At 40.6% G+C, this 27,319-nt stretch overlaps 2 protein-coding genes across 5 annotated transcripts; one reads left to right on the top strand and one right to left on the bottom strand.

The window, feature by feature from the left end:
- Positions 1 to 5,696: 5,696 nt before the first annotated feature.
- On the top strand, positions 5,697 to 22,053 carry sstr3 (somatostatin receptor 3). 2 transcript variants are annotated; one of them, XM_026171845.1, is made up of 3 exons: positions 5,697 to 5,811; positions 15,480 to 16,321; positions 19,606 to 22,053. In XM_026171845.1, the coding sequence occupies exons 2-3, from the start codon at positions 15,545 to 15,547 to the stop codon at positions 20,275 to 20,277; spliced, it is 1,449 nt and encodes a 482-aa protein (XP_026027630.1). In that variant the 5' UTR covers positions 5,697 to 5,811; positions 15,480 to 15,544; the 3' UTR covers positions 20,278 to 22,053. The 2 variants fall into 2 exon arrangements, with proteins under 2 accessions (XP_026027630.1, XP_026027631.1); XM_026171846.1 differs by lacking the exon at positions 5,697 to 5,811 and adding an exon at positions 7,927 to 8,202.
- Positions 22,046 to 25,712, bottom strand: LOC113024637 (protein CutA homolog). Of its 3 annotated transcripts, none has more exons than XM_026171847.1 (7): positions 25,630 to 25,712; positions 25,087 to 25,207; positions 24,839 to 24,987; positions 24,178 to 24,237; positions 23,962 to 24,007; positions 22,709 to 22,758; positions 22,046 to 22,557 (listed from the first exon to the last, which is right to left on the bottom strand). In XM_026171847.1, the coding sequence occupies exons 2-7, from the start codon at positions 25,147 to 25,149 to the stop codon at positions 22,458 to 22,460; spliced, it is 468 nt and encodes a 155-aa protein (XP_026027632.1). In that variant the 5' UTR covers positions 25,150 to 25,207; positions 25,630 to 25,712; the 3' UTR covers positions 22,046 to 22,457. The 3 variants fall into 3 exon arrangements, with proteins under 3 accessions (XP_026027632.1, XP_026027633.1, XP_026027634.1); XM_026171848.1 differs by having other exon boundaries at positions 25,087 to 25,152; positions 25,630 to 25,709; XM_026171849.1 differs by lacking the exon at positions 25,087 to 25,207 and having other exon boundaries at positions 25,630 to 25,709.
- Between the last annotated feature and the right edge of the window lie 1,607 nt (positions 25,713 to 27,319).

Raw genomic sequence — 27,319 nt, 5'->3', positions numbered from 1 at the left:
TGCTTGCTCAGCACATTGGGACACCATTCAAGCTCACTGCAGCACATGCTACTTCCTGTTTTAAAGGGCCTTGTAGCAGCCCTTGTTACATGCGTGGGCACGGAGCGTGAAGCAGAAAGCACAGCTTAAACGAGAAGTTGATATACCCGGCGGCGTGACACTGACTGGTGTTTTACACCCTTTTTTGGCTCCTACCTCAAAGCACACTGTGCGCTGTCGATCTTACGTGCTGCACAGTAATGTTTAATATTTAGTATTTACAGTTATATTCCCATATATCATCGTGATGTTGTTTATTCTATTGCTCTCGTTTTCTTCTGCTTGTTTTCTTTTTTCTGCAAATGCAAGTATCCAGAGTCAAATGCTCCTATAGGCCATAGCAGTGAATACCACATGGCACCATTCCTACCTCTGCATAGGAACAGAGACTTCTTCATTTCCAGCAAAGACCTGGGATATGAATACACCCACCTGCTAGATGCTAGTCAAAAGCTAGCAGAATCATTGCACCCTTCCCTCGATGAGTTGCGGGACGTGTGGCCGTGGCTGCTTCTTGCAGGGCTTTGTGGAGGAATTTTGACAATAGCCATAGCTGCTGCGGTCCTAACTACAAAACGATGGTACAAAGGATCATCCTGGTTGCGTGCTAGAAGCTGGAAACATGCATTTGCTCTCCCTGAAAGACAACCACTTATCCAGAGCAATGAAATAGAGGAGGCCAACCAACATAACTACCAAACAACTATGTGAAGGCAAAGCCTGTCTAGCTTAGCCTTATCGATCTATGAATTTTAATATAAAAGCACAGTGAATTTTTACTTTGAACTATATGCTGACTAAAAACAACTTCTATGATATCTGATATTTCCAATATATTTAACTGTATTACAAGTGGGAATAAAAACCTGTGCATGCAGTAACTTTCAAAAATGGAAAAAAAAATGTTCAGACCGCAGAGATCAAATGTAATATTAGTGCATTCCATAGATTATCAGCCAACAGCCTTGAAGACACACTTAGTCTCTTTTGGTTTTCAGCCTAGAACGAGGAACCACCAGCAGGTTTCTGTCAGAAGACCTCAGTGACCTGCACCTTATAGATGGAAGCAAATGAAGTTTGATCTCAGCTTCATGCTCTTGTTCTGCTCGTGCTCTGATTTGAATTACATGTTCTACACGCTTCACTGTATCTCACTGTCAGTTTGTCAATTTGTGACATTAATTCAGAGGAATGTGGTGTAAACCAATGATTTATAAACCTAAAACAGCTCATGATCACTAACCAATGCTAACTTTGAGAAGCAATGCAGAACATATTGTGCCCTCTGTGTGGCTAATGGAGCTCTTAAGAGTAGAAGAGCAAAATAAGAGAAAAAAACAACCTCACTCACAAGTCTGCGACTGCGTGCTGACAGAGAGCGAGTGGGTTACCTCTGTGTGACTTCAAGCAGCAGAGGGTAAGGCTCTGACTGTGGTCTGCATATATGTGCCGAGCAGCAATTCAGAATACCCACCGTGCACAGTTTCTGTGAGGTTTGGCATAACTCGATGCATTGAATCATTTTTATATTATACAGACAGAATTATGCAGTAAGAACCAGCAGTTAAATATAGAAACTGTTGTTGAATACTCACTGATACACAGAGGCAAGAGAAGAGGCAGCAGACACAGTGTTCCTGCCATTCACCCTCTAACAACTGCCTTTCTGTCTGAATGGTGACCATTGTATAGTCACCAGTGTCATGATGAAGCCTTATCATGCTGCATGAAAAGCTGCAATACTCCACACATTGATGCAAAGTTACTCATCAGCAGTTTTTGCTTTTGCCTTTCATAAAGTGCTGGGAGGGAAATGAAGCTGAGAAATGAAACTTTGAGTATTGTGTAAACCGTCGATTTATTATAGAAGATCTACAGTATGAACTGACCATAAATGTATTTTGGTCAAGACCTGAATTAAATTTCATCCAAAGGCTTGTGGCTCAAATTTGAGCAGGGCCTGACAGCTTCAGTAGAAAGACGCTGAGGGTCCTGTCACTGTTGTTGATGTCTCTGTCCTGAAAGATCACAGACTGCCCTGTGATTTGTGGTGTTTCTTGTGGACTCGTAAAAGGATTTATTTATATGATATAGTCTTCACAGATGTCAGATCTCAGGCCAGCGTGAAAGAATTTTGTTTCATCATATAATTACAGTTCCTGATAGTTGGACCAATCACAGCCAAATGAAGTGAAGCTCTTCTGGTGATGGCCCAACACCATCATCTGTACTTCAGCAAACTGTCTCTGTTCTCTGCACATAAACTAAAAATATGACTATATTGTCATGAAAACGTACTAAAGGAATTAATAGTGCCCTATGTCTCCATGTGACTGTAATCTTATTAAACTATATTATTATATTATTTCAATTTCATTTTTATTTATACAGAAAACAAATCACAACAACAGTCGTCTCAAGGTGCTTTGTATTGTAAGGTAGACCCTGCATTAATACATACAGAGAAAAACCCAATAACCACATGACTCCCTGTGAGCAAACACTTTGGCGACAGTGGGAAGGAAAAACTCCTTTTTAACAGGAAGAAACCTCCAGGAGAACCAGGCTCAGGGAGGGGCGGGGCCATCTGCTGCGACCGGTTGGGGTGAGAGAAGGAAGACAGGATAAAGACATGCTGTGGAAGAGAGACAGATTAATAACAAGTATGATACAGTGCAGAGAGGTCTGTTAACACATAGTGAGTGAGAAAGGTGACTGAAGAAGAAATACTCAGTGCATCATGGGAATCCCCCAGCAGCCCACCGCATTGCAGCATAACTAAGGGAGGATTCAGGGTCACCTGGTCCAGCCCTAATTATATATTTTGGAAAGTTTTAAGCCTAATCTTAAAAGTAGAGATAGTGTCTGTCCAAACAGGAAGCTGGTTCCACAGAAGAGGGGCCTGAAAATTGAAGGCTGTCTCTCTATTCTACTTTTGAATACTCTAGGAACAACAAGTAAGCCTGCAGTGTGAGAGTGAAGTGCTCTAATAGGGTGATGGTACTACAAGGTCATTAAGTTAAGATGGGGCCTGATTATTTAAGGCCTTGTATGTGAGGAGCAGGATTTTGAATGTGTCCAAAGCCTCCCTCAGAATGCTGTCAAACTGGCAGTTAAAGGGTGTCCAGCATCCTCCCCCACCACCTGACCCAACTCACCATCAGGTGACCATCAGTTCATAGCTCAGCTCTGTTCTTCACCTGAGTGTCCATAAGATACAGTTGAAGAACCCAAGCTGTTTGTTGAGGTCAGTATCTCTCAAGTAAAGTAAAAGCAAGTGTCTTTAAACAAAAGCTAAACTCCAGATATTTTCTATTTTGAGCTTAAGATGATTCGATCGGTTAATTAAGTCCATTTGAGTTCATTTGTGGCACACTTGTGGATGCATGTAAAACCACACCCCCAAACACAGAGCTTCTTTCTTTGACATCATAGGAAAATCAACCAAGACATCAGGAAATGAATTGTAGACTCCACAAGTGTGGCTCATCTTTAGGTGCAATTTTCAGATGCCTGAAGGTCCCACATTCATCCATTCAGACAATAATACGAGAGAATAAAAAGTACAGGAACGTACAACCATCATACCGCTCAGGAAGGAGACCTACAAACCTGACCCAGTTACACCAGTTCTGTCAAGAGCAGTGGGCCAAGATTCCAGCAAATTGTTGCAGAAAGCTTGTGGAAGGACACCTGAAGCGTGTGGCCCAAGTGAAACAGTTTTGGGGCAATTTTACCAAATAATAAGGAAGTGTATGCATACTTCTGACTTTGATGAAAGTTAAAGAAACAAAAAACAAACAATCAGAATCAGAATCAGAATCAGAATACTTTATTGATCCCTGGGGGAAATTAACAAACAAACTTCTCTCTCTTTATTTTGAATGTGTAAACAGAATCCGCAAAAAGATGTAAACACAAAGCGCGGCTCATTCACCCGGACATGCCGTCAGGTGCTGAAAGCAGACGTCCAAAGCGAAATAGTCAATTCACTTTGGGCACGTCATTTTCAAGCAGGACGATTAACCCTAACCCTGTGAAATAGGACGTTATCTATAAGGTTATAATTAAACTGCTACGCATATAAGCTACACAAAAACACCACTATGTGTTGGAACAGGAAGTGATACTCTACCGCAGAGAGCTTGGGTGTGAGTCTGCCGCATAGGTGTAGGTGCTTGAAAAGTAACAATGTTGGAACTGTGTGCTGGAATGACAGACAATAGAAGAACACACACATGCAGGCACACCTTCAGAGTACTCTCTAAGGAGACCCAAACTACTTATGCACCACTCAGCATATCTCACACTGTGAACATGACATTTGCTTCAGCCATGTTCATGAAGCCCATTCTCACTATGCCTTGGGTTGAACTGCATTTTTGCCTTAGTTATTGCTAAGGAGGAAGGTGAAATGCACTGGCTGACGGTCGTAAAGTGACTGCCTCGTTCAGTTAAAAAGTCTGGTCTGAACATGGACTGTTAGTCAATGGCCCCTCCATTTTTACTTACAGCTATTCACAGAGGCAGAAAGACGAGAGAGCAAAGCAAAGTGCCTGCTATGTTCGTATGAATCTCTATTTTTGAACACTTTGTTTGCATTTCTGAATCAGAATTAAATGTCTAAACAAACACAGCATTTTAAAATTGCTTTGTGTAAAATATGTGACACTGTGATTGCACTATCCCTGTACTTTGTTATACAGTACTTCTTACCGCCAATTTGTCTTGAGGACTCAAATTTAAGTGCACAAAAAGTAAAAAATGAACCCATGTTAATGGCACTTGTTTAAAAAGCATAAAGTGATGGTTTTCCAAAGCTGCTGCTATGAGTAATGGCTCCAGAGATTCAGGTGCTTAGCTGTTTGTTCATTTGTGCACTCCCCGCAAAGGTATTAACAACTGATTAGTGTAATGGGAAATTTTAAGACTGTGTGAAGCTGACCTGACTCAGTGAAAGGCTCCATGTTTTGTCATTCTGTCTTCATGCACTCAGAAAATATTTATGCTCAAAATGCTGATTTTAATTTAATTACATGTCAACTTTCTGTGTCTTTGTTTTTTTTTAAGTCCATGAAAAAAGTTTAATGGAATCTGGCCAAAAGAAATGTACTTGATTGGTATGTATTCAATTTATTATGAGCATATCTTCCTAATAATTTGAATAAATAAACAGATTTTATTTATTGTTATGAGGGCAAAGAATAATCTTTCAGGTATACCACACGCTCATGCATCAGTTATCTTTCGCACACAGTGTTCTGACCGTATTGTGTGATCGTGGCAGTGATGTGTAAATATTGGAGGTGCTTTGTAAAAAAGCACATGGACCTGCTGGTAATTTGAACCAATGCAAAGTCAAATTAAAGTCGCAGAGAAAACCTGATTTATTTCAGATTTCCACAACATTTGCTCTCAGCTACGAGAGAGGATAATACAGGATGTGATTAAGCCGAGCATAACCATTATAATATAATGTATATATAAAACATCTAAAACTGTTTCTAGAACTAGGGTTGTGGTTTCTATTGGTTAAGAGAGTTGCTAATACGTCGTGTCTGCAGGGTCCTCGAAATTCCAACAAAAAACAGAGAGAAAGAAAAAAAAAGAAACACGTGCGCGTGTGTGCGCGCGTGGGTATTGTAGGTGGAGGCTGTTCTTACAAACCCCCTCAGCTCTCAGAGCTCTGAGACAGTCTCCGCTGTTCACGGCTCCGAGTGAGTCTGTTCTCAGCTGAAGTGCAGACCGGTGAAACACAGTGAGCGGATAGTTGTAAGTATTTTTTTCCCTTCGTCATGTCTTTAGTCTCTGTTTAGAGTGTGCAGGACAGCCTTTTTAATCCACGCTGCCGCTAACACAAGCCTGTGAAAATGAAGCGTCGTTAAGTTTGTCTTACTTAGTAACATAAACTTGATGGCTCGTCCAAACAACAGCAGCCATTGCCGTCAGCTGGATACATTTTTATTTGCAGAATTCACCTGTGATAGCGGACAGCACACAGCCATAAACTCGTGCTTACATGTAAATACATCAGGTGAAGGTGGCTGGTGTCGTGTTTAGGTTCACTTTAGCAGTCTGTGCTTTGTGTGTTGCTCGTGTCTTTCTGTTTTGTCCTAGTTGTTGCTGTGTATTGGTGGGATTTATTTTAATCTCTAATACTCTTTATTAATGTGAGATACATTTCGCGCCGTGTCTCTGGAGGTGCAGCAAGCCAAAAACATTATCAGTCACGGTGCTCATCTGTCTGCTGCTGATACAGAACTCCTGGAATTACTGTAAAAATGAGGATTTTTGTGTATGTGGCTTTTAAAAACGATACAGGTGGAAGTGGAGGCCTTGATTTGCTCTAAAGGGTCACACATACAAAAAGGGGACTGGAATAGAAATTGAACTCAAACTAAAAACAAAAAATGCAGAATTAAGAGGAATAGGAGTCACGAGAGAAGAGATGAGGAGAAACCAAGTGAGATGAAGAAGGGTGACATGCAGTGTAGGAGATAGAAGAAGAGATGAGGGGAAAACAACAACAGGGTAGAGAGGAAATAAAAGAAAGAGGAAAGAAGAGGAAGGAATATGAAATCTGCTCCACTATCACTGATAAGGTTTAGAACACTGTTATTGAAGCCCTGCTGCTTGAATTAATGGACTGCTGTGAAACAGGTAAAAAAAATAATTAACCTCTACGTGACCCTTTGTTTTCTCTTTCTTTCACTGTCCGAGGAAACAGAGCTTTTAATTTAATTGGTCACCACTCTTTAGCTTTTAAAGCTTTTCATTCTCGTCTGTTCACCTGTGGTGCGTTTTTTTTTTCATAAACTGCATGTGTCCTGCACTCTGTGTAGGAAGAGGATAAAAGTGTTGCTGATATTGGTTTTAGCAGAACTGTGGCAATGCATGTAAGCATTAATGCACCCCCCACAAATTCCTGTATACCTTCCCAAAAATCTACCCTGCACAAGCAGTGTGACACTGTGGGTGCTGCAGAGTCTCCTGTGTTTTTTAACTTCAGTCACTGCCTTAGGGCCAAATGACTCATGTGTGCACACGAACACCTCCCTGCGTGTTTATCTATCCATAGATAAGTCCATCCATATGTGTCGTTCGGAAAAACTAAAATACAACCAAAACCATTCTGTGACCATGTTTGCATTTGCAGATCTTTGATCCACATGACATGCTTGTAAGATTATTGATCACACTCTGTGCAATCTGTGAGCACTTGTCAGCTTTGTAATAAAAAGTGTGGAGGCGGGCAGCGGTGTGGAGGTGACTGGATCCAGTCCAAATCTGTTAATTAAACCGCAACAGAGGAAGTAGATTCCCTGAGGGAGTAGGACTAATGGATAGCCAATTAGCTGATGGTGTATCTCTGCTCAATCTATGCTCTCCCGCTTCGAGTGAAATTGCTTTAAAAAAAAAAAAAAAGAACATTACTGTGTATTACATGTCATAAACAGTGTACACACATCACAAACCCACTATTTTCCCCAAAGAAATATCACAAATGAATATTTATAGTCCAAATATTTGCCTTGCTGAAAGCATATGTGTTTTTGTGAAAATACAAGCTTAGGATCTTTGTACTTTGGGCTAAAGTAACTCACAAATGTTTACTGGTCTATCTTGCAAAGATGGGGCTTTAGTAACTGTAGATATTGAATAGGCTAAATTTAGTAAACAAAAAGTACAATATTTCACACTGATAATATTATCACTATTTAAATGTTACCTAAAGTCAAACACTCTATATAAAATTTGGACCCAATCACAACAAGAGCACATACTCTTTTGTGGACTACTGCTTTGAAGCTTCAAGTTTGGCATTTTGGCTGTCACCATTGTTTTTCTTTGGAAGTAAACAATGGCCATATTTGGATGAGAGGCTGTAGTGCTAGCAGCTAGTTAGCAGCTAATGTGGTTTATCTTGATTAGCAACTTGCATACATAGACTGAAGCATATTCATACAGTATTACAATTTAAGTCACAGACCTTTTTGTGACAGAAGACATATAATTTGCCAGATAAACTCGTTAAAATGGTCCAAAAGAGCACAAACATGTTTCAGTGATTTTTAACTAGCTGAGACGTTACCTAGCATTTGCTAGCAGCTTTAGCGACCCTAACCCTGGAGACTGCTGCCAACCTAGAATGTACTGACTTTGGTAAGCTTTTTTTTAAATGTGTGTGTCATTAACATTATTGTTGTATTTTATTGGCATACAATGCAAATTCACAGATGCAGGAGTGTGTTTCAAGCTCCAGTCTCTAAATGTTTTGTCTACACGAAGTGTACATATACTTAGGTGTGTTCATGTCCAAGCTCAAAGCGTCGCAGCAAGGAATTCAAGTGATGATTTTGTGCAGCATCATCGTCGTGTGATGATCAGTTGTATCCACAATTATAACTAACATTATAAACCATATGAAATAAATGGACAGATGCACATAAATGTATATAGTTTATGCTGCAATTCCTTGGGACCTTCTTAATGACAGCATGATAAGTAAGGCTTTGAAATCTATTTTGTGCAGTGAGTGATGGTTACTCTTCCCCATTACCCTTTATGAGATACCCTCTGCAGCCTGGTGGCCACACCACCAACAGTCTTTGCTTTTTCCTGTCCTATTTTTTATATGCTAGGAATAAGGGTGGCAAAAAAAAGAAAAGACCAGACTGACATTAAAAGAAACAATAGAAATGCCCTAAAATGCACTTAGTGAATGTAACAATAATGAGCGGCCCTTTGGGCAATCAGCAGGCATTCACTTCCCCAACGAAACAGTTGCCAGACAGGCGTCTGTGTTAATGGGTACCTTGTGGCCTCTAGATTGCATCAGGAGGTTGTTTGTTCCAAGCTGTGGATTGAACAATTACGAGGTATTACGCAGGCGTCAACAGAGTTTTCAGTGAGGAGGAAACATGTATTTACCACCAGTATCAACCATGTAATCATCACCAGGCCTCTTATAAAGAGAGTCACCATTAATGTTAGTATAAATGCTTTCCAAAAATTCAACTATTGAAATTTATTCAAGGACATCTCTTTTCTGTCTCATATGCTCTCTTTTGTCTTTAAGAGAGGTTAATCACACCAGAAATACGAGAGGTTGAAGCCAAATTGATGGTTGTACAACACGTAATGGTGATAGGAAAAAAACAAAAACATTAAAAAAAAACATGGAAACTGATGTTAAAAGTGTTTATTAAAGCATCGTGCACCAAACCGCTGTCAGCATGAATGTGGATTTTTTAAAGTTTTCAGCTTGTTCCTTTGAAAGACACAACAGCTGAAGCTCACAGCAGGTGCAAGCTATTTTCATTAGCAGAAACCATAACAATAGTATCCAGGCTTATTATGTGCCAAGCAATTGTCGCTTCACCAGCTAATCTCTAAGTACAATACTGCTAGTGTCGCTTTGCAGTTATGAGCAAGCATCATTATGGAAATAACTGAATTTGGGATTCAGTGATGTTGTGGATGAACAGCTGGAATGATCGATATGGGAGTAGAGAAGTGTGTTGTCCTGCAGTGTCAGCCGTGGCATCCAGTTATGAGTACACACACCTTCAGTGAATTCCATCGAGGGACAATAACTGCTGAGGTGGTGCATGACTCAGTATAATAGTCTTTCCTCTGGAAAAGGCTCTGAAAATCTCAAGATGACATCTTGGCTTCAGCTAATTCAAAGGCTAACTGTAAAGCCTATGCTGAAATACACTGAGGCTTCAGTGAAAGTGGATTTTATTTTCTACTGATTCATGAGGAACAAAGTGACATGCATTTGTTGGTAATCACAAACTGAGTTTGCAGCATTGAGTTTAGTCAGAGTTGAATTAGAGCAGTGAGAAAGTCTCTGACGTGAAAGCCTAAAGGTGTTCAAGCCAGCACAGGAAAACATAGGACTGATGAGATTAAGAAAAAACACATTGAACTGTAATGTCGTTAAAGTGTGTAGTGAACAAGTGGATAGAAAGGACTGCTGCTTAGACCACCGACAGTTTGAAAGCGTTGCATAATTTTGGTAGGTTATGAACTGCTGCTGTTGCCTCACATTATACTGTACAAATGGACTGATTCTTACATAGCTTTCGCTTTTCTACTCTCCTGGAGTACTCAAAGCGCTCTATACAACATGCCACAATCACCCAATCTCACAAGCACTGTCTCTAAACTGAGTGCTTTCTATCGACATTCACACACATTCATGCTCCGATGGATGCATCGAGAGCAACCTGGGGTTAGTATCTTGCCAAAGGATACATGAGCCAGGGATCGAACCACCAACCAGGCCTCTCATTGTACTGCCTCAGCAAATAGGTACAATTTCACCAGTTCATTTGTAAACCCTGTGCTGTCTCACTTAAACAGGGTTTTTTCTAGACTTTTTTCAGTTTTTTAAATATATTTACATTCAATTTATTAATTAAAAAAAAACAAAACTGCAAATCAAGGTTTTAAATTAAATTTTTTATTCTTTTTCATTGTGTCACTTTGTAAAATTAATATATATTATATTTTTTATTCAGTCTCATATGTGGCATATGGCATTCACTTATTATTAATAGTTAAATTACTGTAAATGACAACCAGTAAGTTACCATTAAAGTTTAATGATCAGGCAAAATACATATTTCAGTTACACGTGAGATTTTTTTCTATATTTATTTTTTTCAGCACAGCTTCAACGTCATTTAAGTTTTTTCCTGCTTGCACAGAATGATAAGGTTACGAAACCACAGAAGATTACCGTTTCACGCCCTCGATCCAGTCTTGAGTCTTTTCCAAATGTGTTTGATATTCAAATTTGTATGCTTGGCATTTGCTCTTCCCTGCTGCAGCCACAAAATGAGGTAAAAAGTGGGGAAAGTGAACCAGAACACTGAATTAGTAAGCCATATGACTGGATAACCTTGTTTGCCAGAATGATAGAGTAATCCTTGAGATGTGAAATAATAAAAAAGTAAGTACCTTCCTATTTTTAACAAACTTTCTAGCTTCTGTTTCTCCGGATGTCTGCATTAGGAGAGAACAGACTATGCAAAATTTGCCAAACCAGCAGCTCAATCATATTTTGTGTTGAACCTATTATTTTAAGATTTGCTTTGAAAACTATACATATTCCATTCTATGCCACAAATGGCAGATAAATATAGATATGTATAGCAAACAAGTGAACATTTAGAATTGTAATCATCACTTCAGCTAGCATCAGACTTTAAATAACAACCAGTTAACATAAATTTACCCTGAGATCTCTAAGACTATATTATCTTCACTCTGCAGATGCACAGAGGGCAGGTTTTGTGTACACACATGCACAAATGCATTTGTCACACACCTGGCCTCTCACACACAATACTCTTTGTATTTGAATGTAAATGCAAGGACTCTTCAATCAGCAGTCATTCAGACTCTCACTTATCTCGTCAATTTGCTCCATGCAGGGACCTTTAAGCCTTGTCTTGACCTTATGTTACCATAGCAACACCTCCTGGGAGGGTTTTCACAGAGCTGCTCGTGCAATGGCAGACGAGAGAAGTGATGCACTTCAGGAAGAAAAATTGTCAGTCTGCTCTTATTGTGTTTATCAGAGATTAGGGTGGGAGGCAATAGCAAAGGCAAAATGAGGAGAGTGTAGGGGAGTGTGTGTGTGATTAGGTTAGCCTTGCTGACTGTTCACATCTCAGTGGGACATTCAGTGACTATCTAATGTATGGTGTGAGTAAAAAACAAAACAAAAGATACCTGCAACCACTCCAGTTTGTGTTATGGAACCATTAAACTTCTTATTTCCCCTTTTATATATTAATTAACAGATATTCTCGTTATGACAGTGATGTGAAGCCTGTGATATGTTAGAAAATCATTTGTCTTCACTAACCATGGATGTGAATTGCATTACTATAGTTTTTATATGTTCAATTCCATTTTATTATTATAGTGCCAATTCACAGCCACAGTTGCCTCAAGGCGCTTTCTATCACAAGATAAAGATCCTACAATATCATAGAGAAAAACCCAGCAATTCACTGTGAGCAACCACATGGCAACAGAGGGGAGGAAGAACTCATTTTAATAAGAGGCAACATGTGGCAGTACCAGGCTCAGGAAGGGGCAGCCTTGTGCTGTGACTGGCTGCTGAATGAGAGGAAAGAGAAGGAGGAAAAGGGAGCATAGAGAGACAAGGACAGAACTTGAAGGTAATTGTGGATTTTTTTAAGCTTAATAAATGATGCACATACTAGCCACAAGGTTGGATTACAAAGAGAATGCACTCCAAATAGTCACAATGTGTAACCACAGAAAGGTTTTGGTTTCCTACTATTTGTTCATTATCTATCCAAAACTGTTTTTTTAATAAATTTTGGAACCATAAAAACCAGAACGATAATTTTTTTTATATTTTTTTATTTATGGAGACAGGATTTAAGAGTGAACACTGGCTCTTGTGCCTCAGCTGATTTTTAATATTTTGCTGAACCACTTTTACTGCATTACAACATTCTTTTCTTTTGTGTACTCCTGATACGCTTTATTGAAAAGGACTTATTGAGACTTTATACGTCACTCAAGTTCGCTGACTGGAAAAAAAATCAATGACTGAGGCCAGAGAAATAATTGGTGCCTCGATTTAATCTGTTGAACCATTTTAGCTCCGTGTCTTTGTACAGTGTGACACCTGAACGTTGTACAACTCCATATTCACAATCACAGCACTGTTTGTGATACGAAGCCTGTCAAAGGTTAGTCAAGAAGACTGTCTCACGTTTATACCACCCATTCATGTTCCCTCTCACACAGCACCTAGTTTATAAAGGCGACTGACTGATGATGTTCCTCTCTGTGTTTATCATAGTTTCTGTCTCTTATCCAATTTTTTGCACTGTGGTCATTTAAAAAAATGTCTAAGCCTCTGCTGCTCTCTGTGGTCATTTCCTTGTCAGATTGATGGAAAACTCTTCCACCCCATTCATCCTCACTTTTAATCAGGACCTCTGTCCTCAGGTCCATCCATTAATCTCACCATTTGTCATGCTCCACATCACATCCATCCAGATCTCCAGCATCATCCTTCACCCCTGCGCTGCCATCACCACCGTCTAGACTCCCTCCAGAGGATTTTTCCAGTACAGCTCAATATATCACTACTCCCTTATATGATGATGTCACAATAGGATCTCTTCACTAAAGACTCCTTACACAATGTGCACACATTATAAAAAAATCCATCTTAGCCTTCTTTCATTTGAATAATTTCTGATTTAAACATGAGGTTTTAAAAGCTTAAATAACCCCAAGTATAAGTGTAATTCGATATTAGGTACAAGTTAATATTTCTATATTTATCGACTTCTTGTCTTTACCCTGTTGCTTCATAAAAGCAGTAGCAGCATTAAGCAGTTGAGATCCACGGCATATACCATCCTCTGGCATTCACATTTAGTAATTGAGGTCATGACCTATGGATGGCTCTTAGGTTTGGTCTAAAAACTGTACATAAGGATTGACATTCACCATGATTTGATCACGTGTTTGACCAGTGAACACTGTGGTCTTATTCTCCACTGGTGGTACTGGTGCCCTTTAGGTTGTAATGAATGAAATGTAATTAAAGCAAAGCAAAAAAAATCTCCAAACACTGAAAGAGAATTCAGTCATGCTTCAAAGTGTGTACATTTCCTGTGTGCTGCCAATATTTGTACTTATTTTAATCTAAAGTAACTGTCTCTGGGGGATTCTTTAGTGGTGTATATAATTCACCTTACCTTCCCCGCTCTTCCGCTCATCTTCACATCTGCATTAATGTACTTTACTCAGTTGAGGTCGCAGAAGATATGCCTCTGCTATTTTTCCCCCATAGGTCAGTGCATTTTGTTCCACCAATTATTAACCATCGCTGTGAGGGATGAGGGTGTGCCTGTGTGTGGAACAGTGGTGATTAAGAAGCTGGGATGGCTTCATAAACAAGTCTCGTACTAATAAAACTAAATACCTTATGTCTGTGTTCTGGTGCTCGCTTGCTTTGTTGTGACGGAAGGAAGGTTGTTATGTTTATTAATAGCTTAGTATTCATCAAGCCACTGGGCAGATATGGCCAAACTTTTGAAACTTTTAGGTGTTGTCCAACATCAGCAGCAGTCAACGTTATGTGTACATAGAAAAGTGTGTCTTTGTCAATACATGTCGTTGCCTGTTCATTCTCTCTTACTGCTGTGTATGCCATTGTTTTCTATGTTTTATCTTTCTTTGCTACATATCTTTTAGAGACACAGTTTTATATTTTATTAAACTGGCTCACTCATTCTCTTGCCAATAGTCAGATGAAAAATGTAATAGTGCTTGCACGTCTATTTTTGACAGAAGCCTGTTAAAACATTTAAATACCCCTAAAGCTCACATTAGCTAGTTATATAGTATTGTTGTCTAGATGCAAAAAAATGTCACTTGTGAGTTTTACAGAGAAGACATAAACACTAAACATGCAGCAAAAGTCTCCTGCCCACTTGAAACCAAGAACAATACAGCACTTGAGTGCCGGCTGTCTCCAGGCAACCTCAAGGTAACAAGACTTCCCAAGTTGCTGTCTATCCAATAATAATTTAAAGTCCATACTAGCAAAGAACAATCTAAGACGTGATGGGAAATCTGTTACCTTTACACAGTCAGCCTAGATGTTTCCTCTAAAACTCTAAAACACAATTATAATGCAGTTTAGTTGAAGTTTCATGGACCTGGATTAACGTTACATTAATGATAATCCAGGTGCTAAATAACACCGAGCACCTTTCTTACTCCTAAGGGTTTTACATAAATTCTATACTTTGACAAAAACTATTATTATGTACTATATTTATATTTTAAAGTTAAGCAACAAGTTTGCTGCAGTGTGTATAATTGCATGCAAACTGTGTGCTGTGTCTATTCCACCATGTAAAGCAGGGTTCCCCAATCCCAGTCCACGGGGGCCGGTGTCCCTGCAGGTTTTAGATCTCACCCTGGGTCAACACACCTGAATCACATGATTAGTTCATTACCAGGCCTCTGGAGAACTTCAGGACATGTTAAGAAGGTAATTTATCCATTTAAATCAGCTGTGATGGATCAAGGACACATCTAAAACCTGCAGGGACACCGGCCCTCGTGGACTGGGATTGGGGACCCCTGATGTAAAGGATGCTACAAAGGATGACGCATTTTCTCCAACAACAGATCTGCTCGAACAGAAACTGAAAACAGAACTCAGAAAAGGTCCCAGAAGAAACTTTATAGCTTTACAGACACATTTCAGTGGACGAACAACCAACACGGCTGATTTGTTGGAAGAGTTGATTAACTGGACATCTCCAAAATGTTAGAATACACCTTTAATGCATTAATTGCTTTATATTTCATGTCCACATGAAGTGTGCTAAATTAATTAACTTTGCTTTCTGTAGGGCTGCTGATCTTCTACTGATGTGAGCTTACCAACAACTGTTGCCTGATAGTCGTTAACGCCTCGATGGAGCTCATCCAGTTTGCTTTGCTGCCTCAGGAAGTCCCTACAGCTACCTGGAGCAACACCTCTGCCCCCTCCTACTCTCATTTCCTGCTCCTTTCTACTCCCTCCGAACCGCTTCACAGCTTCAACCAAGATGACACTTCGTTTCTCCTTAACAGCTCCTGTCAAAATTGCACCAAAAGTAAACCAGGATCCCTCCCTGGCTTGGCTGGAATCTTCATCCCACTCATTTATGGCATCGTTTGTGTCGTTGGCTTGGTGGGAAACACTCTGGTCATCCATGTTGTTGTCAACTACACAAAACACGAGTCAGTCACAAACATCTACATCCTCAATCTAGCCATTGCAGATGAGCTTTTCATGCTGGGCCTACCCTTCTTGGCGGTACAGAACGCTTTGCTCTCGTGGCCTTTCGGCTCTCTGATGTGCCGAGTGGTTATGACAGTGGATGCCATCAACCAGTTTACTAGCATCTTTTGTCTAACTGTGATGTCAGTGGACCGATACCTGGCTGTGGTGCATCCCATCCGCTCTTCTTGGTGGCGGCGCCCCCACGTGGCTAAGGCTATCAGTGGCACCGTTTGGGCGGGGTCCTTTGTGGTGGTGCTGCCGGTAGTGGTGTTCGCGGATGTGCTGAAGGATGATGGGAACTGCAGCATCGTGTGGCCTGAACCAGCAGAAGTGTGGAAGACATCGTTTATTGTCTACACGTGCACTGTTGGATTCTTCTGCCCCCTGCTGGTCATCTGTTTGTGCTACCTGCTGATCGTCATCAAGGTATGACTTTTAGAGTAACACTGAAATAATTTGAGTTTTTAAGATAAAGGAGGAAGTATGAGGCTGCAAACTGTTTTAAGAGTATTGTGGCTTCAGTCAACTAATGTTGATGTACTTGATTGACATTTTATGATTGACATTTAACTGTTCATCCACTGTCTAAAAAAAGCCATTTCCTTTAAGGCCACTCTTACACCCTCAGGAAAGGGCTAGGGGATGAGGGGATTAACAATGATAAGCTCAGGGGACAGATAACGAGTCAACTATACTGTTATATCACTCCAACAAAGGATGTCAACAGACTAGAATCTGCTGAAAAGACAAGAAATGGGTAATCAAAGAAAAACTTCACTCTCACATAGGGCACTGGCTGCTCACTACTAGCTCAAACACAGCGCTAAACTCATCGTCAAATACGTCAAAGCACATCACTACACAAGCCTCTGCAGGCTGGGAAACAAACACCTAAGGTCACCACAGTACTGACACTGGCGTACACCGAGGAGCTCTTCACAAGCTTGTATCCAGCTATACACTGGCTCCTCAGGAGAAATGGGCGGCAGCTGAACCTGTGGGAGCCTGCTAGGGTTATAACAGCCACCCTCACTTTAAGCCAGCTTTCTTCTGTTCATTATAAACAGGTTGAAAGAGCAGGCGGTGGCTGTGTTCACAGCCAGAGCTGTGAGCATGAGATGACCATATTAACGATGTCCCCACATATTACACAGATAAACAAGCAGTAAACACTGTCCTAAACCTCACTGTGCACAGCGATTACTTGCACATGCATTGGCCACAAGGTTTACAAATTTGGGCCATGTTTAACATGAGTATCTAATTTTAACAGTATACACCAATGAGGCTTAATATTATGATCACTGATAGGTGAAGTGAATAACACTGATTATTTCTTTATCAGGGCACCTGTTAGTGGGTGGGATGTATTACGGAGCAACTGAACATTTTGTAGTCAAAGTTTATGAGTTAGAAGCAGAAAAATCGGCGAGCACAGGGATTTGAGTGAGTCTGTGTTACGTTCCCCTGGGGGGGGGTCTAGGCGGTGAGGGGGAAGTAACAAAAGTGACCGGGTCAGAAAAAGGAGTCAAGGAGGCGAAACAGTTTAAATAAAACAGTTTTATTGAAGTAAGTCAACTAAAAGAGACGGACAAGCCGTTATCACCATAAAACACCAACAAAACACAAACAAAACTCAGGCGTTGGTCAAATAAAGCAAAAAGTCAAAAGGAAAGCGCAGCTCACTAGCTGGACAACACACTACACAGCTCACTAGCTGGACAACACACTACACAGCTCACTAGCTGGAAACTACCGCAAACACTCAGCTCACTAGCTGTACACACACAAAATGGCACTCTGGCCCAGAGCTCACCCTGCTCTGGGCTTAAATACCCTTAATTGCTGATGGGAGTCAGCTGTACAGGAGGGAAAGGTGGCACCTCAGGCAGAAGAGGTGGTGGGACACGCCCACACAGGCACCTTCAGGAGGAGGCCCTGCTAGGGCCTGCTTAATAATATTAATATTGTGATGGCTGGATCATCTCCAAAACTGCAGCTCTTGTGGGGGGTTCCCGGCTTGCAGTAGTATCTATCAAAAGTGGTCCAAGGAAGGCGCAGTGGTGAACCAGCAACAGGGTCATGTGCAGCGCATGAGGCAGCATAGCTGCAGACCAGTCAGGGTGCCCGTGCTGACCTCTGTCCATTCATGAAAGCACCGAAAATGGGCACATGAGCATCAGAACTGAACCATGGAGCAACAGAAATACATGGCCTCTAAAGCTGTGCCCTCTTTCAGCAAAGCAAACATGTTTCAGGACTGGTTTGAGGAGTACAACAACATGTTTAAGGTTGAGAAGCTCCGAGGCCCCACCTCGCAACTTCCAGAACTTAAAGGATCTGTTGCTAGAATCTTGTTGCAGATACAGCACACCTTCAGGGCTCCAGTGGAGTCCATGCTTCAGGGCTGTTTTGGTATCAAAAGGGGGACCTGTGGCCTGTGGTCATAATGTTATCCCTGATCGGTATCTGCATGAGTGTGTGTGTACACTGTTACTGTAACTTGTTTATATGTAAACAAGGTTATAACTTTTCATCTTCCACTTTCACAGTTGCTAATCTTTTTGCAGTCATGATTAACATTGCTCATGTTGACTCATTGTGAATCATGTTGCTGCATCTGTGGGAAACATAAATGAACTTTGGGAACATAATGGCTCCTTCCACACTAAAACTCTGTCTCGGTTATTTTTGTTTAAAAAAAAGAACCTCACTCCTCTCCACAGTGACGTCCTCCTAAACTTACATTACTCAGAAAATCTGCCAACATGTGCGTAGATGCTGAAGTCCAACGTAAATGGACTACACTCTGTTAATATCACTAATGGCACAGGAGGATGAGTGTACTTAAGTAGTATTTGCACAGACCTAATGGAAAAGCAGAGTGTGCCATGGTTAGCAGGTGTTTCTACATTTTGGGAGAAAAACAGCAATCAGACTGCGTGAATGTTGTTCTTCCAGCAATCTGAACTCTTAACTCTATAAATATGTTTAAACAACAAACAGAATCATGTATATGGGGCGATCGTGTCTCAAGAGTTGGGAGTTCGCCATAAGGTTTCCGGTTTGAGCCCCGGCTTGGACAGTCTCAGTCGTTGTGTCTTTGGGCAAGACACTTCACCCATTGCCTACTGGTCAGAGGGCCTGGTGGCGCCAGTGTCCGGCAGCCTCGCCTCTGTCAGTGCACCCCAGGGTGGCTGTGGCTTGCCATCAACAGTGTGTGTGAATGGGTGGATGACTGAATGTGTAAAGCGCTTTGGGGTCCTTAGGGACTAGTAAAGCACTATACAAATACAGGCCATTTACCATTTATCCTCTCTAACCACCAGCAGGATCTCAGATAGTGTTGTCTGTTTGTCATAGTTGTGTACTGTTTGACAGTTTACGTTATTTCAGTGACTTTTCTATTTCAGGAAATCCATCCATCTATTCATCCATCCATTCCTCCATCCATCCATCTTTTTAACTACTGGGTCATTAAGGAGGCTGAAGCCTATCCCAGCTGTCATTAGGCAAAGGGCGGGGTAGACCTCGGACAGGCCAGAAAACAGGATTAATCTGGTACACTAGTCTCTTTCTTTCTGTAAAAAAACATCTGTGTCTGCAAACATTTGTGTTATCAGTTTCATTTGAGCCTGCATACATTTTGGACAGACTTTCTCATTAACCTGTTTTTAAATTGAGGGTATTTGCTTTCCTCTCCTTTAAAGGTAAGAAGTGTTGGAAAACGGGCACAGGCCACATCCTCCAGACGCAAGAAGTCAGAGCGTAAAATCACCCGGATGGTAGTTGTTGTTGTGGCGGTGTTCATCTTCTGCTGGCTGCCGTTCTATGTTCTCAACATTCTCAACCTCCTTGTGGTCCTGCCTGGAGACTTCAGGGGCCTCTACTTCTTTGTTGTTGTTCTTTCATATGCCAACAGCTGCGCCAACCCCATACTCTACGGATTTCTGTCTGACAACTTCAAGAGGGGCTTCAGGAAGGCGCTGTGCCGCACGTCGCGCAGAGTGAACAGCAACGACAGAACCGGCATCGAGGCCCAGAGGCCCACGGAGGAGTGGGGCGGCATTGTTCTCCGACAACAAATAAGTGAGGGAATCACTCACGTGCATGGGAAAGAAAGTAGTAGAAATGAAGAAGAGGAGGAAATAGGTGGGATAGAAGGTGCTATACAGATGAGAGAAATCTGTAAGACATCACAGAATGGGAATCAGAACGGAGTGAAAGAGGACTCAAGGACACAGGTCACACAGAGGGGTACACGTGACCAGGGTGCAAGCTTTGATCCTGCTGAGGGAGTGTCCTCTTTGGCCAGTAAGAGAAGTAGGTCACCTGAAGAATTCCTGGACCAAAACTCTGTGCTTGATATCAGCTACCTGTAACAGAAATTTGCCCATTTTCAGTGGATTTGGGTACCTGCTGTATTACAGCGTCTTTGAAGTTGGTTTTAATGCCAGTTTATGGTAACAGTCTGGCATCATTAATGCAAGTGTTTTGCCACAAAATAAAAGGGTAACAACTTAATCTAACCATGAGAAACTATAGCGGCAGGCACAATGAAACCTGAAGGACACAACAAACACACAAAGATGCCTGAATGACCACTGTTTGTAAGTATCGCTGTTATTTTGAACCAGACTGTTACTTCTGAAACTTCTTGTGCTGAAATGGCTAATGCACTAAATGAATCATGCCCCAGTGGGAAACCACATGACTAATGACCCACTGTGGAATGAAAAAATGTCAGCTGTTTACTTTTATTGCGTTGGCTTTTGAGAGCAGCCCACAAAGATAATTAGCACTGTTTTCAGAAAACACGCGTCTCAGTCAGGCTTGTGTGCATCATTTTCACCTGAATTAGTGTACATGTGTGGAGATCAACCAATTACTTTTCTTTTTTAAGGTTAACTAAAACCATGCTTTAGGTCGCAGCTTAAGAACAAGTGTAATAATAAATGTACTTGCTAGTGACCTAAATAGACTGTTGTTAAAAATCTCTACATTAATTGTGATTTTTATTCAACTTTGAATGTTTAATGAGTTTAATAAGTCGAAGTGCAATTTTTGTTAATTTTGTAAAGCTATATATTTAGAGTGCTCAAAAATAAAGGAACACTTTGAAAGCACATCAGATCTCAGCTGATAAGGACTGGGTAACGTGTTAGAGATAAAGAATACCATATCAATTGATGGAAATTATCAGCCTACAGAGGACTGAATTCAAAGGCTCTGCCAAGCATAGGACCAGTCAAGAGTATTAATTCTGTCAGGAAACTGCCTGCATACTCTCACTGCAAGAGGAACCCAGGTCCTACTGCAGCAGCGTGGGGGCTGACAGTGTGTCCAAGGATTTCATCCTGATACCTAAAGGCAGTCAGGGTGCTGTTGCTTAGTCTGTAGAGGTCTGTGCATCCCTCCATGGTTATGTCTCCCCACACCCACTGTGCCATTATGAAGGAGCTGGACTGAATCTCTGTTAGGTCCTGGTATCACCTCATGCTACCAGTAGTGACACTGACACTTTCCAGGTGCAAAACCAGTGAAAAACAGTCCGCAAAGACAAGATTCCTGTTTTTGTGCCTGCCTCATTGTTACCCCTCTAGTGCACCTGTTGTTAATTTTATTAACACCAAAGCAGCTGAAACTGATGAACAACCCCCTCTGTTGCTTAACTAACCAGATCAATAGCCCACAAGTTTAAAACCTTATTTTGTACTTTGATTAAAGTGTTCCTTTAACTTTAGCATAATGAGCAGCATAGTTTTCAGCATTACACAGTGTTAGTCAGTGTAAAGAAACTGAGTCACATTGAAAAATTAAGACGTTTTGTCATTTATTGTGATCTTGGTGTTTTACGTCTTGTTTAAGTCTCTTTTCCACTATCAAAACTTTGTATTATCAGTGATGTTTTTAATGCTATGGTGAAGTATTAAAGCCAAGTAGTGACAGTAGGCTAAATAAATGTTTACTGTAACCAACTAGAATGTTTAAAAAAAGAAAGAAAGAAAAGGTATTGTATGAAAAAAAAGTCATGTAACCTACTTCACAACATATGGACATGTATATAGTATGTGCCTAACATATGTATGTAGCATGTATGTAAGTGTCACGCCGTCATAACGTGCTCACCAAAAAAATGCTTAAAACCAATGAAAAACCGTTGGCTTTATTTCACAATGCAAAATTAATTAAAGACATAACAGATGTAACAGATGTCTGTTCACATTAAACATTTCAGGGTTCACCGAGACAAAGTTAAATTCTGCACCAGTTTAACTTTGAAAAAGGACAAAACATTGCTGCCCTCTAGAGGTCCACATACTAGAGGGAAGGCAGTTATTTACAAGCCTCAGCTCATTGCTAGGAGAAAGAAGCATTGCAAATATTTCAGAACATGTTTTTAATCCCAACATTTAATGCAGTTTGTAAGAATAATTACAAATCTGGACAGGTTTTTTTTGTAACGGGGGTGTGTTTGAAAAGAATGAACTTTTGTATTATATAATTTTTTTTACATCCATCAATTATCCCAAAATTCTTCCACTAATCTAACTGTCCACCTTTACTCAGGAACAATGTCTCCAATCCACTTAAGGTAAGGCGGGTTACCCTGGTCAATAGGCAGGCTGATGACCTCAGCCACCTCATAGGGATGGTTAGAGCTGTGGAGGACAATCCATTATGAGTCAAATAAACAGAGAAAAGCCAGTACTTAAAACTGCGACTGCATGAATCATGACATAATGGAGCAAATGATGAACGCAATGTTCTAGTGCAATCTGTTTTATGTGTTGAATATTAAAACAAACTTACCGGACATATTCAGCAAGAGCGGGTACCTTGGAACTTCTTGTTTTGATCATCTAGATTTGGAAAGACACTGTGTCAAACAGGACTTCAGACATACTACCTTTCCATTTAATCAACTTCATGAAGGAGAAAGCTCATGCTGAACAGTTTAAAATATAGTTTGCCATGTTCTAAGAGACCATGACCTAATATGTCACAGTAAGCAGACAAATAATGGGATCTATCCTGAAACTTGCCTTTATATTAAATACTGAAATGTTGCCCACAGCTGAGAATGGTTATCAGTGCTGTTCCCTCTAACAGTGACTACAGAAAGTAGGACTGAGTCTATCTACTAACAGCTCATATTGACAGTCATTTAGTCACAACCTAAGCTTAAAAACTATAGCTCTTCTATTGAATAATCTTATTTCCAGGTTCAATTTTCTGTCCTCAAGTTACTCTAGAAGTGTCTCGCACTACTTTTTTGAACCATTGCCCTCCTTCACGTCCCATTCTGCAGCAGGTTTACTTCAAGGACCTCTGTTTATTTAGTAGCTTTCATTCTCCCCCCGATTGTGATACATTTCCCATCCCTGTTTGCTGTGAAGTATTCCCGGAGCATGATGCTACCACCACCATGCTACATCGCAGGGATGATACCGTAGCCAATAATCAGTGCTTTGTGTTCACCGGTAACAGAATTTGGACTTAAATGCAAAAAATATTAGAGTTTGTCTTTTTTGGTTTTGCTCTTACAAATCATTTGGTTGAAGTTTAGATAATAGCATTTACTTATATTGTTTTCCATTGAACTACTCAACCAAAAAAAAAAAAACAACAACTAACTGTTGGAGCTCAGTTGAGCCACCTTTCAAAAGGTTTCACAATTCTCTCCTGAGGTCTTCTGAAACTCTGTTGGAGGGACAGAGTCTTGATCGCCCCTGTAACCAAGTACCAACATGATTTTGTGACTGATTTCACTCTTGGAAGAGTCTCTGTGGTTTTTAACGTCTTCCATCTCACAATTACTGATGCTGCTTGCTGTGGGGAGCACTCAAGACTTTAGAAATCGGACAACAACTTGGAGTATCACATCAAAGGGTCTAAATACTTCTGTAAATTAGGAATTTTTTCTTTTAAATATTTCACTAATAAATTAAACTATATCAATAATAGGATCTGAAATAATAACAGTCTTGCATTACATTTTGCCCCCAAGACATACAAATGGATTTTAGCTGCATCTAAGCAATATATACCCAGAAAGCACTCACCAGAAGCACCTCATTGTCCTCCTCAATCTTCCCCTGCCATTCATATCTGAAGGAACAGCACACAATTATTTTTGGTTATTAAGTACTAGCTTCAGAGTCAGGAAGACTTCTGCTAGTTAGAACAGTATAAATATAGTCTATAATTTACAAAAAACAACACTGGCAAAGAAAGCTCAGTGCAACATGATACTAAAGAATAGCTAATGTGAAACATACATAGATTTGATCGCTGGGACAATGTTGACACAAGCTGCTAGCTTCTTTTCCACAATACCCCTGTGAGAAAGAATAAAAGAATGAAATGAGCACAGATGAAAAACATCTCATGGTCCTTGTATCCAGCTAATGAAGACAGAGAGTTTTTACTTGAACGTGCACATTTGTGCAAGGATCCATCCTGCCTTGTATCAATGGTTCAGACTAGTGGTGGTCTAATAGTGTGAGGGATATACTCTGGAGCACTTAGCTTCAAAAAGAAATGGTTTAAACATCACAGCCTGCCTGAATATTGCAGCTGACCATTTCAGACCCTTCATGACACCTGATGGCAACAAACTGCATCACAAACCTCAAATCATCTCAAGATGGTTTTACTGAACAGGTGACGGTGAGTTCAATGTACACAAGAGGCCTCCACATTCACAAGCTATCGATCCAGTAGAACACCTTTGGAAAGTGGTGGACCAGGAAATTTGCATGAATGTTCTGCAGCAACCATCTCGTCAACACAGGCCAAAATCTCTGAAGAATGTTTCCAGCAGCTTGTTCAATTATTGCCAAAAAAACAGGTCCAACCGAGTAGTTGTAAGGTGTACCTAACAAAGTGTCTAGTGTGCATATATTATAAACAGAACTGTTATTGTGCCATTTGAATCACCTGGCTAAATCTCTAGCAACTGTGTCATTAGGACAGGTGACAAAGGCAGCCGAGTGTGTGCCTGATGTGTACGTCTCAGATGCCATGGAGAAGGCCCTCAGTCCCACGGTCCTCAGCAGCTGGAACATAAACAGGCTCAGGAGCACTGTCTGACAAGAGAAATGAATAAACGTTAGAGCAAAGCATGTTTTCTTTTTTCATTTTACCTAACTTGATGAGCCAAGTGTTAGAGGAAATCGCACACTCACCAAAAGCAAAGCTTTTAAGGATCCACCCTGTAGTGTCTCTGCTGTGGGCAAACCAATGCGCATTGCCTGAGCAGGTGAGACACACGAAGCTTAGGCTTTCCCCCCCTTTGTTGTAATGTGTCTAAACAGAGTTACATAAGGGTTAGTACTTGAAGCAGCTTGTCACACCATGCAAACACCATGAAAGTCTCTGTTAACTTCCCCACTTTTGCATTCAACACGCTCCACTCAACAAAGCAGACCATAATTTAAGAGAACGGGCTGTAGAAATGCTGCAGCCGGTTCTCCAAACGTATATATTTGTTTAAAATATTACACAGTGACACTGCACGCTTGTGATGCTTAGGGTTTGAACTTGCAGGTGAGTTGTGTTTAGCATTGCACTGCTAGTAACCACAGTTAGCTGTTAGCTGCTGGGCGTCGGCAAGAAGCTCGTGAGTGTGTGAAAGAGCAACACGGCACGGCAGACTCACTAAAACGCTCTGATAAGTTGTTCGGCTGGATTGCAAAGTGTTGCTATAATGTAAATTCCTTGCAACTTACCTTCTAACCGCAGTCTGTCACTGCCCAACCCCTACAGGAAACCTCCTGTAAACCTTCCTGTCCCTACCTTTCAAAATAAAAGCCCCTGACATGCATGTTGCGTGACAGCGGACTAGACGGAATTGGAATTCAAATTCACATTTCTGCATTTATTAATTTTTTTTTCTGAATTTCGGGAAAATAAATAAATAATAATTTCTAATTAGTTACTTTTCTATAATTTCTACTATCTTATAAGTTTAATTTCATCATTTACACACACATTGGTTTTATCTAACACTCACACACAAGCATTTACCCCAGTGAATGCACTGGAAGAAACCTTCTCATAGGTAGGCCACGTGCTCAGCCAAATGAGCCACAACAGCCCCTACGTCTGACAGAAAACACACTTAACAACAACTAAAACAAATCTTGTAGCTTATAATATTCCCCATATATATTAAATATATTGTATTTAATAGTTGTACCTGACCTTGAATATGTATGTATTATATCCACATGACTGTTGCATGGCAAGCAGTTTAACTGTCAGATGATGGCTGTTCAGGTTTTGTTCCATGAAATAATAGTGTTTATTGATGATTTGACTGCTCACAGAAGTAGCTTTATGAACAGGGCTATACTCTGCTCAGATTCATGTAGATGCTGTTTCACAGTTCAAATGGATAATGACCCAAAGAATACTGCAAAAGCAATAGAAGAGTTTTTTAAGGCAAAGAAACTGAGTATTCTTCAGTGTCAAAACTGATCAGGAAGGCTAGCTCTGTGGTCGGCATGAAGCTGGACACTCTGGTGACAGTGGCAAAGAAAAGGACATTAAAGAAACTGATGGACATTATGAACAATGCTGGGCATCCTCTGCACACGGCCATAAACAATCAGAAGAGTCTGTTCAGTGACAGGTTGCTTCTCCCCAAGACAAGAACTAACAGACTTAAACTCCTTTGTCCCACACGCCATCAAACTGTTTAACTCCTCTCTGGAGGGGAGAGGGAGGGGAAACAGGAGGACAAAGGAGGGGGGAACAACTAAGCTGTAGTGCCTCTTCACCTCACTGTACAATACCTTGTGCAATACTTTTTGTAAATAGTCAACAGTGCAATAGACTCAATACTTGAAATGTGCAATTCACTTGTATTTTTATTTTTTATTCCTATTTATTCTATTTACCCCCTTTGTATATTTTATTTATATTTGTCTCTGTATTTATATATGTGTGTGTGTGTGTGTGTGTGTGTGTGTGTGTGTGTGTGTGTGTGTGTGTGTGTGTGTGTGTGTGTGTGTGTGTGTGTGTGTATATATATATATATATATAACAATTCTGTAACTGTAACTTCGGTCGTTGCTGTGCTTTTTGGAAGTCGAATTTCCCAGAGGAACCCACCCGAGGGATTAATAAAGTTCTATCTTATCTCTTATCTTATCTTAAGTCAGTCACTTGGTCTCAACCCAACAGAGTTACAGTCACTGAATGGTAAATGGTAAATGGCCTGTATTTGTATAGCGCTTTTCTAGTCCCTAAGGACCCCAAAGCGCTTTACACAACCTGTCATCCACCCATTCACACACACATTCACACACTGAAGACAGAAGAGAAGCAGAGAGACCCTCAAATATGTCAAGGCCTGGCAGAGCATCACAAGGTAGGAAACACAGCATGTGATGATGTTTGATTGATTGATTTTTA

This window comes from Astatotilapia calliptera, chromosome 6 (genome assembly GCF_900246225.1).
Source record: "Astatotilapia calliptera chromosome 6, fAstCal1.2, whole genome shotgun sequence".
In the NCBI taxonomy this organism is placed as follows: Eukaryota; Metazoa; Chordata; class Actinopteri; order Cichliformes; family Cichlidae; genus Astatotilapia; species Astatotilapia calliptera.
This window is presented reverse-complemented; position numbering and strand designations above follow the sequence as displayed.